General features: G+C 33.3%; 1 protein-coding gene across 1 annotated transcript; it reads left to right on the forward strand.

The window, feature by feature from the left end:
• The first annotated feature begins 7,106 nt into the window (after positions 1 to 7,106).
• LOC139503352 (uncharacterized) lies at positions 7,107 to 12,949 on the forward strand. Its single transcript, XM_071293124.1, has 2 exons — positions 7,107 to 7,223; positions 10,790 to 12,949. Exon 2 carries the CDS (start codon positions 10,798 to 10,800, stop codon positions 12,499 to 12,501), a length of 1,704 nt encoding a protein of 567 aa, XP_071149225.1. The 5' UTR covers positions 7,107 to 7,223; positions 10,790 to 10,797; the 3' UTR covers positions 12,502 to 12,949.
• The last annotated feature ends 852 nt before the right edge of the window (positions 12,950 to 13,801 follow it).

The following is a 13,801-nucleotide window of genomic DNA, read 5'->3' on the forward strand; positions in this document are numbered from 1 at the left end:
TGCGCGTACGTCCCATAGCATCAATTATGAATTGATGCCATGTAAGAAAGTGACGTTATCCAATCAAAATGAACGTTACAAACGTTGTTGCATTAGAATGATGAGTTTTATGAAGACGAAACGCGCGTCTGACGTATTAAATTATAATCCTGGTACCTTTGATAACTATTTACACCACTGGTTCGATGCCCCTGCTGGTCAACGTTACGTCCCCGAGGGTATCACCAGCCCAGTAGTCAGCATTTCGGTGTTGACATGAAAATCAATTATATGGTCATTTTTACAAATTTCCTGCTACAAAACTTTGCATTTTTCGATAAACTAAGGATTTTCTTATCCAAGAAATAGATTACCCTAGCCATATTTTGTACAACATTTTGTAATTATGGGTCCTCAATTCTCTTCAACTTTGTATTTGTTTGGCTTAATAACTCTTTTGATCTGAGCGTCACGGATGAGATGTATGAAGATGAAACGCGCCTGGCGTATCAAATTATAATACTGGTACCCTTGATAACTATTTGATCTGAACACAACCCCACTCCTCACACAGTTACACACCATAACAATTACTGCCAATACTCGCATATATATACTCCATACAATAATCTAAATCTGAGAAATCAAAACAATTACCGACCAATCACAACAGTTGTTGCTAATTTGACCTTGTGACGTCAGAAAATAACCCATAATGCAATTATTGCATACATATAAAAAAAAACTACTTTACCATTTGAATAAAAATATTGCATTTAAATGAAAATTATCAAATTTTTGCAACCAATACCATGCTATTTCAGTGTCAAATGTAATAAAAAAAAATTATAACCAGGAATATGACAATAACTCTGATGGAAATAAAAAAAGATTTTCGATTTCATCTAAATAATTATGGAGAATGAAATAATTTGTTGTCTAAATGATATGCAAATGCTGGCGCAAAAAAACACAAAGCAATTTACTGATATTGTTGTGCCTCGTTCAAAAGAGAAACCCGAGTATGCCTACACCCTGTAAAATCCAACGCAATTATTTGGTCCTCTATTGTGTCGGATAAGATAAGTAGCGCTGTGTAACCTTTTATCTGTTTATCTTATAAGACAGTTTTGATTTGATTTTTCTTTATGGTGTAAGATTCCGGACAGCCTTTAATTCCTAGTATTTAGTACATAATTCATAAACTTACATAATTAATCAATAATACTCAAAGCGGTTTGCAGACTCATGTTTTTGGTCATATTTCAGGTCTTTTTGTTTGATCAGCACCTCATCAAATACTAAGCATAGGTTTACACTTATTAGATACATAAGAAAATTGGTACAGTTAACGATCTTTTAAGCGTCTAAAATGTATGTGTAGTATCATTACTCCTACATGTCCTACGAAGAAAACGAAAAATAAGATCACATCAATGGTTAAATGATATTTTATGGGTGTTGTTAGTCAATCACAACGTTTTTGTCCACGCTTTTGAAAATATACTGTATCCCAGAATGTATTACATTTTGAAATTGCGAATAACTCATTAATCATTGCATCGTTTATATGTGTATCAATAAAACTTATCATATATACCAGGATTGAATTTTTAATATTTGCACCAGACGCATGTTTCATCTACAAAAGATTTATCAATCAAAATATAATAAAAAGTCCAACTAAAGTTCGAAGTTGAAGAGTATTGCAATGTTGGTACAGTTTCCTATAATTGACAATTTCATCTATGCGCCGCGCGGAATATTTATTTACAATCAAATATATATGCAGATATGCGGTGCTTTATGGAGATGTATCTTTCTTTCGATAACAGTGTCAACTGGTTTAAATGTTGGCTTAGGCGTGTGTGGATGATATCTAAAGGAAATCTTATAGTCCCTAGTGTTGGGAGAGAGTTTCTTGCCAATTTTTTTATACCCCTTCCAAATTTATTTCTCCATGTTTTATTCAAAAATTGGGTCCAGAATTTTAAAGGAAAGTAGTGATTTGGTCCAGCTGAAAAAGGTTAAAAATTAGCACTTCGGAAGCTGTCAACAGATTTTAAGACCCCTAAACATAAAATTGTCCATATTTTAAGTTAGAGCCGATGGAGTTTTCTATATTTTGATACAATTTGTCCCAAAAGTAATACAAAACACTGTAACAATTTAATTGAGAAAGCGCAGGTGGGATTTTTTTTAATTTTTGATTTATGTTCTAAACGAAATGCACTACGAAATAATTGAGATCTCGGACCTCATAAGTAACATAAAATTTTATGGATTTAATTGCTTAATTTAAATATTTTAGCAGCCAAACAATCCCTCGAAAATTGATCATTCAGTAAACCTAGCACGAGCTTCATACTGAATTCTCTTTGTAAATGAAAAATAAATGTTTTGTTTAAGGAAAGCTCCTTTGATTTCTCAAAGACATTGATGTCACTTGACAGAAATTACGGACGCATGTGCATTTTCCCACACAGAACCGAACCAATATACATCAAAATTCAACACTGGTTTGGGGAATATTGTACCTACTTTGTTTTCAACATTCAAGTATAAATTTCCCTCCTTCCACAAACGAGGTTCATTCAGTGCTCTTTTTCAAATATCCATAAAATAACCTCAAAAATAAAATTGGCAAGAAATAGCCGTCAGCATCAGTAAACGGCAAGTAATCGTCAACATCTAGTATATCTTTAAATTTCAGGAACGCAAATCCTTTCTTCACAGAATTGTCTGCCATAACAATGTTAGTAATATCTTTTAACTTATCAAGACATAAAATAAAATCAAATTCATCTGGACGGCCACTTTTTGTTCTTTCAGCCATGGTTCCAGTTGGAAAAACAGACATTTCAAATCTAGATTCATGTTTCTCGATTTGCTTGCAAAGCGACTTGATAAGATTATTTACATCGAGTGTAACTGAATCTACTTCAGCGCAGTAGTTTGGACTTGTTGTATGGTACGATTCAAGAAGATAGTTCATGAAGTCTTTTAAATTTAAAGGTAAATGCAGTAGTGTCTGAATATCTTGTGGTGATTGGATGCAAGACGATATTATCGCCTCTGGAAGTCCACAAAGAATTTCTTCGAACGTCCTATCTCCAAGCTTTGTTATTCGAGTATATATAATGGCATGCCCTTGCGTCACGTCGGCCGCTTTTAAAAATGCAATGCAAGATAAACTTCTGTGTCTTCTTGCTGTGTCAAGTGGTCGTTCTTGAAGATTATCGTGAACATTTAAATTTGCACCATTTTTCAACAATAGCTCTATTTGTTCTTTAAAATTGTTATACGCTGCAAAATGCAGGGGTATAGAGCCGTATATATCTCTAGTGTTAACATTTACAGTCCCTGTTTCCATCAAAGCTTTCAGGAAATCCGCAAGAGGTCGGTATGTCATGATAGAACTTAACGCACTTCTTCCGCATATATCTTAAACTTCAAAATTGGGATTGAACTGTATGAAAATCTCGAAGATTTCCTCATCTAATGTAAGCTACAATACAGGTTCTCCATACATGTGTTGTGCGTTTAAGTCAGCACCACCTTTGATCATATATTCCAGAAAATTTGCGTGCGTCCATATAAAGTATCACAAGTTTGATGCAAAACTGTGTTTCAAAGGTTATCATTAACATAAGGTGAAACGGCATAGTCAAGAATGTTTTGAAAATCAGCATATTCACCTGTATTGCCAATCATTAAAGTCCATGGCGTTTTCCCACGGATATCTTTACTGGATGACAATTCTTTCACACTAGATCATGACTACTTGTCTGCAATCCATTTAAACAATTTCACAATATCTTCCAAATTTTCATGGGAAACGTATACATGCAAAAAGTTTTCATTCTCTTTATTAATTAGATTTAATCTAATGTCTGGAAAATTTGAAATAAAAAACTTTAATAACTGCGGGTTATCCTCCCGAAATGCAATGAGATGAAGGATACTGTCTCCAAATACAGTCTGATTGTTCACATCAATTCCAGCGTTGACAAGAACTTGCAAAGACTTTCTTAGATCGACACTTCAGGCATTTCGACATCATCTGTGTGATCTGATGACTGTACACGCTGAAGATAACTTTCCATTGTACATTGTTGTAAATAAATAGTCATCCAGATCGTCATCTGAATCGGCACTTTCACCATCGTTTGAAGCAATGAGACTTTAAAGTACATTGTATCCGTTTATATCTCTACTATTGACATCAATACCAGACGACTTTGTCAAGGTCTCAATATTTTTATAACAACCAGCTATTGCAGCATAGTGGAGTGGCGTTTGACCCCAATTATTACGGGTATTGATTTCTACTCCCTTTGTCAATTGGTTTTCGATTGAATATTAACCACCAAGATTTATATTTTTGGCTGCTAAATGTAGAGGTGTTTCGCCTTTTGTGTTTACTTTCTTGTATTTACACTTTGTACTTAAAATGTTGATTGTTAACATCCGATTAATCACAAAATTTTGCCAGAACTTTATCCTTCCGGATCATCTGAGATACCCCAGTTATTGGTGGGATTCATGTTGATTAGTCTTAAGATTTCTATGTTGTGTCATGTGTATTATAATTTGTCTATTTGTCTTGTTTTCATTTTTAGCCATGGCGATGTCAATTTATTTTCGATCCATGATTTTAAATGTCAATCTGGTATCGTTCGTCCCTTTTAATTTCAAATTTGAAAGATACTTTAACAAATTAAACCAACTGTCATATAAAACCTGTATTAAATTATCATATTTGTCGAAAAACTCGTGCACAACGATAGGATAATGACAGTTTGGTGTCTATTCATTGGTTGATAAAGTCTAACGTTTGATTTCGTAATTTTTTATAGCTGCCTCGTTTTAAATTTACTTTGGAGTAATAAAGTGCTGATATCGTACTATAAACACCAATACTGGGAAATGAAAAACATATTCAAAACATATTCAAAACTGAGATATTAAGATATCCTTAGCTCGCATAAGTGACCTATGGGATAGTTTTCAAGAGCCAATATCAACATAACGTCGTTAGTTTTCTCGTTTGAATTGATTCACATTGTCATTTCGGGGCCTTTTATATCTGACTTTGCGGTATGGGCTTTTTTCATTGCTGAAGGCCGTATGGTGACGTATAGTTGTTAATTTCTGTGTTATTTTGCCTTTTTGTGGAGATTTGCCTCATTGGCAATCATACCATATCTTCTTTTTTTATATTTGTGCTACACATCAGATCACATTAATCTGAAGGTCATACGATGATTTGAATACACTTTAAGCAAACTTTGTTTTAATATATTGTGTTTGGTCTAATTCAAAAATTTCTTTTCCGTGACGTCAGGCAAGCTTTTATGACAGCTTTAAGTTGAATAATTCCTCATAAAATAACATGACATAACAGAAAGTTTGTTATTTTAATTATTTACTAAAAGCCGTGTTTCACTTACTTTCGAAGAGAACCTCTGTGTATATCGCTTAGTGTCCATATTGGATTTTAATGACGTATCCTGACTACATTTAGCAACAATGGGTAAACAAAGACTTCACCGATAATGTCCATCAACAGGAGTTAACAGAAACTATCCTGTTTATACCACAAAAAATACCCTGTTACTTAAATACGATGCATCTATGACATATGAAAATACACTGCTATTATAATCACCTATTGTCTCTTTTTTATCCATGTCAAATCAATACAGTTCACTAAATTTATTATATAAGGGGAGCTTCTCAAACTACGTTATGTGTTTGAGCTTTTGATTAAGGACTATACGTTTTGAATTTTTTTTTTGCAATTTGGACCCCACGAGAATCTTGACTCTAGTTGTGATATTATTTTGTCGACGACATGTTCGAATTTCCATAAATAATGAGATTAATATTCAAGTTTTAACTTTCTATTTTAAGTAATGCTAACGATGTCAGTATTCACTACATAACCTAAAACACCTATTCGACTTTAATCCAGGTACATGTATCATGGCACGTAATAAAAATAATAAACATTCAAAAAAAAAAAACTATAAATGTATAAATACACATAACATACTTGTGATGCACATTTCATCATTCTTTCCATAAATTGAAGCATGGTGTTTTTCTCTGGATTGAAAAATTCCCCACCCAACAACCACCCCATATAATACAGGGAGAAAACTTTTTTTAAAGTAATAATTTCCAAAAGATAACACAACCACATGTAAAATTGGAGGCAACGACTTGATGTTCCTTTTTCAGGTATTTGCATCTTTTTGAAATAAGAGGTATCGTCCCAACTTTAATCTATCAAAATTGGGAAATAAAAGTTTTTATGTTCTCAATGAAGCATTATATTGCATTTCAATTCAACTAAGTTTGGAACATCACAGACATGATGATATAAGGAAACTGACTAAATTTCATAATCGGAAATTAGGTTCTTAAGGCAACTTAAGATTTTAATAGAAACAACAACAAAAAAAGGAAACCGGAGGTTTTTACAAAGTTATCTTTATTCAAAACACCGCAATCATCATTTTGAAAGGAAAGTGACAAAATTTCATGACCAAAATAATATTCTTGGTCGAAAACTAAGATTTTTATCATAAAATCTCCGAAAACAGGAAATAAGATTTATTTTCAATGTAATGTAAATAGAGATATTTTAATCAATATTTTTACCCAAAATGTATTCTGAAAACGTGTGTAGATTAACAATCTCTCATGACAAACAATAGTTATAATAGTAAATAAGATAGTCATAAGCTTTCGTTTAAAAAACCTCCCAGAGTAGTAAAGTAAAAAAAATGTAAATTATGATCTATTATGATTCTGTATAAACTGCTTTTGCGAAGATTTTATACGTTATGCATAGAATTTTACTTTTACTAATTTAGTCGAGATTTTTTAAACTGTATAAGTTTGACTATTATGCATTTTAAAGCACGTAAATTCAACAAAGATGACATAATATCTAATATCTAATTTAATTAAAAAGGTTAATCAAAATCAAAATTGTGACATTTCAATGTGTGTCATCATCAAGGATGAACTCCTCAGCTTTCTATGGGTTGAATTTAGTGTATTTTAGCTGTCAACAGTTCTTGACTAAAATATATACAAGGACGGAAATTGATAATCTTTTATCATAGCGCGCTTTCAAGTCTTATTCTGATCAAGTAAATGAAGGCTAACTATTTATGAAAACAAACATCGTTTAGAATATGTGTCTGGACAAATAGTTTAACAATTATCAGGTAAAATATCTCACATCAATTCTGTTTTTTCTTAAATTCTATAACATTATCATCAATTGAATTTTACTTCAAACACTGTGAGTTCATAATTTATTGAAAAATTGAAGACGATTGTGTTTTTTTTTCTTCTTTTTGTTATAACGTATTCCACTTCCTAGTTTGATGAATAGGATCTTCTCTAAAATTGAATGTATTCTGGTAATTTTATTTGGATATAAAAGTTTTATCCGAAGTATAGCGTGTAGGAAGCGCAGACGAGGTTGAGCTAGCTGTAATACCAGGTTAAGTTCACCATTTTCCACATACGTCACTGTCTGTACCAATTCAGGAATATGACAATGTTTTCTATTCGTTTGATATTTTGAAACGTTTGACTTTGCCATTTTATGCGGACCTTTCCATTATAGTTTTTCTTTGAGTTCGTTAATTTTGTAATCTTACTTTTTAATGCTAGAAATGTGTGCACGATCAAGCTTTAACTCATTGTTTTTCTTATGCCTTATTGTAACGTTTACAAGCAGGAGCACTAGCAGTCATACATATTTGCCTATATTGGTCGTTTTATTGAAAGGTGCATGTGGCATACAAAATGACTTCCTTGTTATATATATATATTAATAAATAGAGCGGTCAATTAAATATATACTGACGTCTACAGTCACAGCATACAATACAAGTTACTGCCCATATCAAAATGATTTACATATATTCATAGCAATACCAAGAGAAAAATGGACATGTGACATATTTCCTTGTTTTTTTTCAAGAAAAATCAATTGTTATTAACGACATACTTCTGTTATAAATGATAACACGGAAACATTTTAAATGGTTTACAATATATACCACAAGGAGATGTGGTATGATTGCTAATCTTACTTTTTATACCATATTTCGGTCTTCTCTATCTAGGTTTACATTTACTCTTTATATTTTAACAGCATTAACTATTAAGATCTCTTTAGTACAATCTAGTTTCATGTTCACCGAAAATTATTAACTGGAAATCAATGGCTAATTTTCTTCTTTCTAAATTATTAACATAATTATATTTTATTATCAATCAAAGCCGGGCTTCAACGTTATTGTGAAACTGCCTATTCTAGAGGTGGCGTGAATCAGATGGGGATACTAAAAGATTCAAAAGATCTTTTGCAGTACAAACAATCTATCTCTCTTTCATCTTGCAATAGTATTAAAACACTTGACTTTTATACACTTTACACACGTATTCCACATTTCAAGCTAAAAGACAAACGAGTTGGTATTGCTTTGTTTCATAAAAAAGAATGGCCAACGTAGATAAAAGTATCTTGTCTAAGGGAGGGATAAATCCTACTTTGTAAAGGATCACTCTCAGTCAAACAGAAAATTATCTGAATCTGACATTATCAAGATGGTTGATTTCTTTATTGACAACATATGTGTTACGATCGAAGGACGTGTTTTTAAACAGACTGTCGGCATTCCAATAAGAACCAATTTTGCGCCTCTTCTTGCCGACTTGTTTTCTCTTTATTATTATGAGACTGACTTCATACAGGAACTTCTTAAGATAAGAAGTTAGCAATATCCTTTAACTATACTTTCCGCTATCTAGATGATGTTCACTCACTTAATAATTCAAAAGTGGGTGACTTTGTCATGTATGTTGAACGCATCTATCCAATCGAACTAGAGATAAACAGATACAGTTAAGTCGGCTTCATATCTTGACTTAAATCTAGAAATTGACAATGATAGTCGGTTGAAAACTAAACAATAAAAAATTACAACAAAAGAGATGATTTCAGCTTTCCAATTGTGAACTTTCCATTTCTAAATAGCAACATTCCAGCAGCAACATTCCAGCAGCAACATTCCAGCAGCAACTGCATACGTGTTATATACATCCCAATTGATACGATATTCCATTGTTTGCATTTCCTGTCATGATTTTCATGATAGAGGGTTGCTGCTCACAATGAAGCTATTAAACCAAATGGTGAAGTTGAAATCATCCCTTCGTAAATTTTACAGACGCCATCACGAGTTGGTTGACCGTTACGGAATAACCGTTTTACAGATAATATCGGATAAACTACAATTTCCTTCCCTTTCATGAACGTGACCTGCCGAATTGGACTATTTAACGGATTTGTTATAACATGAGCAGCACGATGGGTGCCACATGGGGAGCAGGATCTTCTTACCCTTCCGGAGCACCTGAAATCATCCCCAGTTTTTGGAGGGTTCGTGTTGCTTATTCTTTAGTTTTATATATTGTGTCATGTGTACTATTGTTTGTCTGTTTGTCTTATTCATTTTAAGCCATGGCGTTGTCAGTTTATTTTCGATTCATGAGCTTGACTGTCCTTCTGGTATCTTTCGTCCCTGTTTTCTATTAACAGAAATACGTACCAGCTCTATTGCAATTTTTTTATTACATGCCAACAACTGTGTGTTCCTGTTCTGGGATTTGCGCGGTACCATTATTTGAAATTGTCACTATTTTTTGTTTTTTCTCGTTGATAACTATTTTCCTAGTAGGACTAGTCAAATGAAATTATGCAGGTATTACGCATCCAGTTATTTTGTATTTTAATTTTCAAACGAATCTTATTTGTCAGGCAGGACAGGTCTTATTCGGCACCGGTAGTTTGAGACACTAAATTGTTGGTGAAGCAATGACAGAGCCTTACCATAGTAACTAAGGTCTTCGAATGAGACCAAGGCCGGGGACATAGTATGCAATTAATCCATTTTGTTTTCACAAGCAGGAATTACAATGTATATTTATTTTTTAAAAATGTATAGCATTGTCGAATAGATAATCGCGTTTTCAACATCAATTATTAGTCAGAAGTGAGAATCTTTGGTGTGTGAAAAAGGTAAAAAAAAATGCGAAATACAAGGCAGAATGAAATATGAGAAGTTTATAAAAAATGAAAAAATCAAACGCTATCAACCAATTAAATTATTGAAAAACAGCTACCATATTCCTCACTTTGTACAGACATTTTCCAAAGATAACAGTGAGCTAAACCTAATTACTAATTTCCAGAAACTGGTTCGACAAAATTTATTCAGTTCCAAATTATTTAAAGGTAACATTTATAAATTATGAAGGATTGGTCAAATAGATAAGGATTTTCAATAAATATAAGAAGATGTGGTATGAGTGTCAATAAGACAACTCTCAATCCAAGTCAACATCGAATCTAGGCTCACATCGAACAGCAAGCTATAAAGGGCCCAAAAATATTACTTGTGTAAACCATTTAAATGGGACACCCAACGGTCCAATCTATTAAAAAAAAATAGAAACGAGAAACACTTATGAACCACATCATTCGACACCTACTGAACATCAGATTCCTGACTCCTGATTTGAGGTACAGCGAGTTTGAACGTTTTAATGGTACCAAACCTTCCCCTTATATGAAACAATAGTTAAATATCACAACAAAGAAAGACACACTATTAAATATCAATTGGAATGGATCAACTCAATCAAACGTCGTAGCAACACAAATAAACATACACTGAATGAATAAATTTGATCCACATTTTACTTTACCTTACAGGAACTCTGATGGCATCGACTATTCAATTACTGTGTGGTCCATGTGGGTATGATGACGCAACTAAGGAAGCGAGAAGATGGTGTACTAATTGTGATGAAGGATTGTGTGAAGACTGTGAAAAGGCTCACATAAAACACAAAATATTGAGAAACCATAAGATTATTTCGATTGAAGATTACCGCAAGATTGAAAAAGTTTCTATCTCTGAGGTTTGTGAGAATCACGGAGAAAACCTTGAGTGGTTTTGTAAAACTCACGACAAATCCCTCTGCATGGTTTGTGTCACATCAAATCACAAGCCATGTTCCGATGTTATATCAATAAATATTGCTTCAAGAAATGCCAGTCAATCAGCAGCATTGTCTGACTTTGTAGGGTCAATAGATGGAACACTTAGCAACCTTAAACAGTGTATAGAAAAACGCGTGTCCGCTACAAAGGAAATTGAAAAACAAGAGTTAGAAATTACAAAGATGATTATTCAAATGCGGAAAAAAATTAACTCCCACTTAGACAAGATGGAAGAAAAATTGCTACTGGAACTAGGATCAATTTCTCGTTCTTGTAAATCAGAATATGCAAAAATCCTTCGGAGGTTAAAATCAGCAGAGGAAAAGATTACCAAACTTAGGGAACAAACATTGCACATCAAACAATTTTCTTCTGACATTCAGGTGTTTCTTGGAACGTATCAGGGTAATAAGTCGCTTGCTAGCGAGATCAAATCCATCAAGGATGCCATGGATACTTGTAAAGATTATGAATTGAGAGTAGATCTCAACAGTCAAATCACAAAAATGTTAGCAGAAGTTCAAGAATTTGGCCAAATTAAGGTATCCGACAATTCTTCTCAGTTACACTTCAGAGACCATAAAATCCAACAAGCCCAGATAGGTATCCCAGTCCCTTTTTTAAGAAATGTATCCAACATACAGCTTCAGTTAATCACAACATCTACACTAACTTCATTTAGAAAATCAATGAAAAACAGAATGTCATCAAAAATGCATGTACCATGTACAACAGGCTGCATTATCTTGCCTAATGGTAATTTATTAATAGCGAATAGCGCATGTAAATCTTTAATCGAATACAGCGATACAGGTGAACACATTCGAGACATCCAGGTCTCTGGTTCGCCGTGTTGTATTGCAGTGGTAGATTCTAATCGTATTGTTGTTACTTACGGTACCGCAAAATTCTTAGATATAATGAATAACATTACATTTAAGGTCGAAGAGAAAATCAGTTTTCAGAAAAGCATTAGGGGTGTATCTCAAGCGAATGGGAGATTATATGTTGTAACTGGATGTGGTACAATAAATATCCTGGATCTATCAGGAAGACAGCTGGAAACATTGGAAATATTATCTAATAGCACAACTTACCTCACTACTAGCGGAGACAGGATATTCTACTACACTGACAAAGTGCATTGTTGCCTAATGAATGGAGAAGAGTTATGGAAGTTTGAAAGTAAAAACCTTATATGTCCTCGCGATGCAGCCGCAGACGGTAACCATAACGTGTACGTCGTAGATTTTCATTCTAATAATCTAACAATAATACAACATGATGGAAAAGACAGTAAAATATTACTAACGGAATCCGATGGACTTGAAAGTCCACGTGCTGTGTACTATGACAATGAGAAAAGAACACTGCTCATATGCAATCAAGGGGGAACCTTTTTTTTGTATAAAGTGGTTTAAAAGTTTTCAGATCATGAAATGGAGTTATTGTGTTCAGGAAAATTTCCTACGAAAGACAATGTATACATATATTGACACTATATTACAACATCTTGAACATACACATATACATTTAGTTTTGACTTTAACTAGTTGTATTTGATGGAGAGTACAGTACCCAAAAGTAGTGTTTGAGATTTGAATAACCGAATAATATTTTAGCCAATGACGTATTTCGGGATTAATTGAAAAACAATACAATTTAAAGCGTCACAAATGGTTTCAAACAAGCAAAGTCAAAGCTAAATTGTTTTAAAAAGCTATCAAAACTTTCTTTTAATCTATTTGCAGTAGATTTGTTAGACGCTAAAATCAGGGGCTGATGTTGAATTGTGCATCAGTTATCATGGTTATGGCACATTATTAAAACTGTACCTCCGTTTTCCATTATTCAGCGTTGTACTCTATTATGTTATTTAGTATTACATTCTAGAAAAATGTGTTTTCCATTTATTGTCATAAAAAAGAATACTTACTATTGTTATCATACCTTTTTAATGTAATAATTATAAATACTGACATTGTATTATTTTAAAGAACAACGTGGACTTTTGTTTAGCCTATTCCTGCCGGACATTTTTATTAATTGAGAACGAACGTGGATCAGTAGTCTGCATCCTGGGCAGCTGGTGAAAATGTACACAGTTCACTTTCCTTTAATCACATGTTGTTAGAAAAACTCGCAAAACCTATATATCTTCAATCAAGTGCGAATTTTGTACAAAGCGTGTTATCATGTTATCAAATGCAGCAACAGTCTATCGAAATATTAGTTCACACTTCACCAAGAACGAAATTGAACTCATAACATCCGAGTCGACAGGCATGTGATGGTTGTTGCATATGGTTACCGAGTCCCTTAAGTCGGCTACTAAGTGTCGTATGTGAACATGCTGTCATTTAAATCGATATAATCGGTGTTGGTTTTTTACTTATTGAACATTTTTATGCAGAATGTGTACAAGTTTCTTTCATTGAACCAAAATGAATACACACTGCTTTCACTTTCATTAACTGCATTAAATACGACATACATGTACATTTCAAATGAACTACTTTACTCATGTGTATTACTTCGCATTTATCGATATCTCGATATTGACGACTTCAAGTCTAAACCTCCTGATTGCACTTGTTCTAGTTCCCAATTCACATATAATCCGGCTGGCCACGTTATTACCGGTGACCTCAACATTGTTAATAACATTTCTCTACGAAATGTGTTATCGAAAGGTCCGAAATATCGCGAGCCTAAATCCAT

Source organism: Mytilus edulis, chromosome 14 (genome assembly GCF_963676685.1).
Source record: "Mytilus edulis chromosome 14, xbMytEdul2.2, whole genome shotgun sequence".
NCBI lineage: Eukaryota > Metazoa > Mollusca > Bivalvia > Mytilida > Mytilidae > Mytilus > Mytilus edulis.

Excerpts from the sequence above, each read along its gene's own strand:
- LOC139503352 (XM_071293124.1), top strand. The coding sequence starts at position 10,798 with ATGGCATCGACTATTCAATTACTGTGTGGTCCATGTGGGTATGATGAC.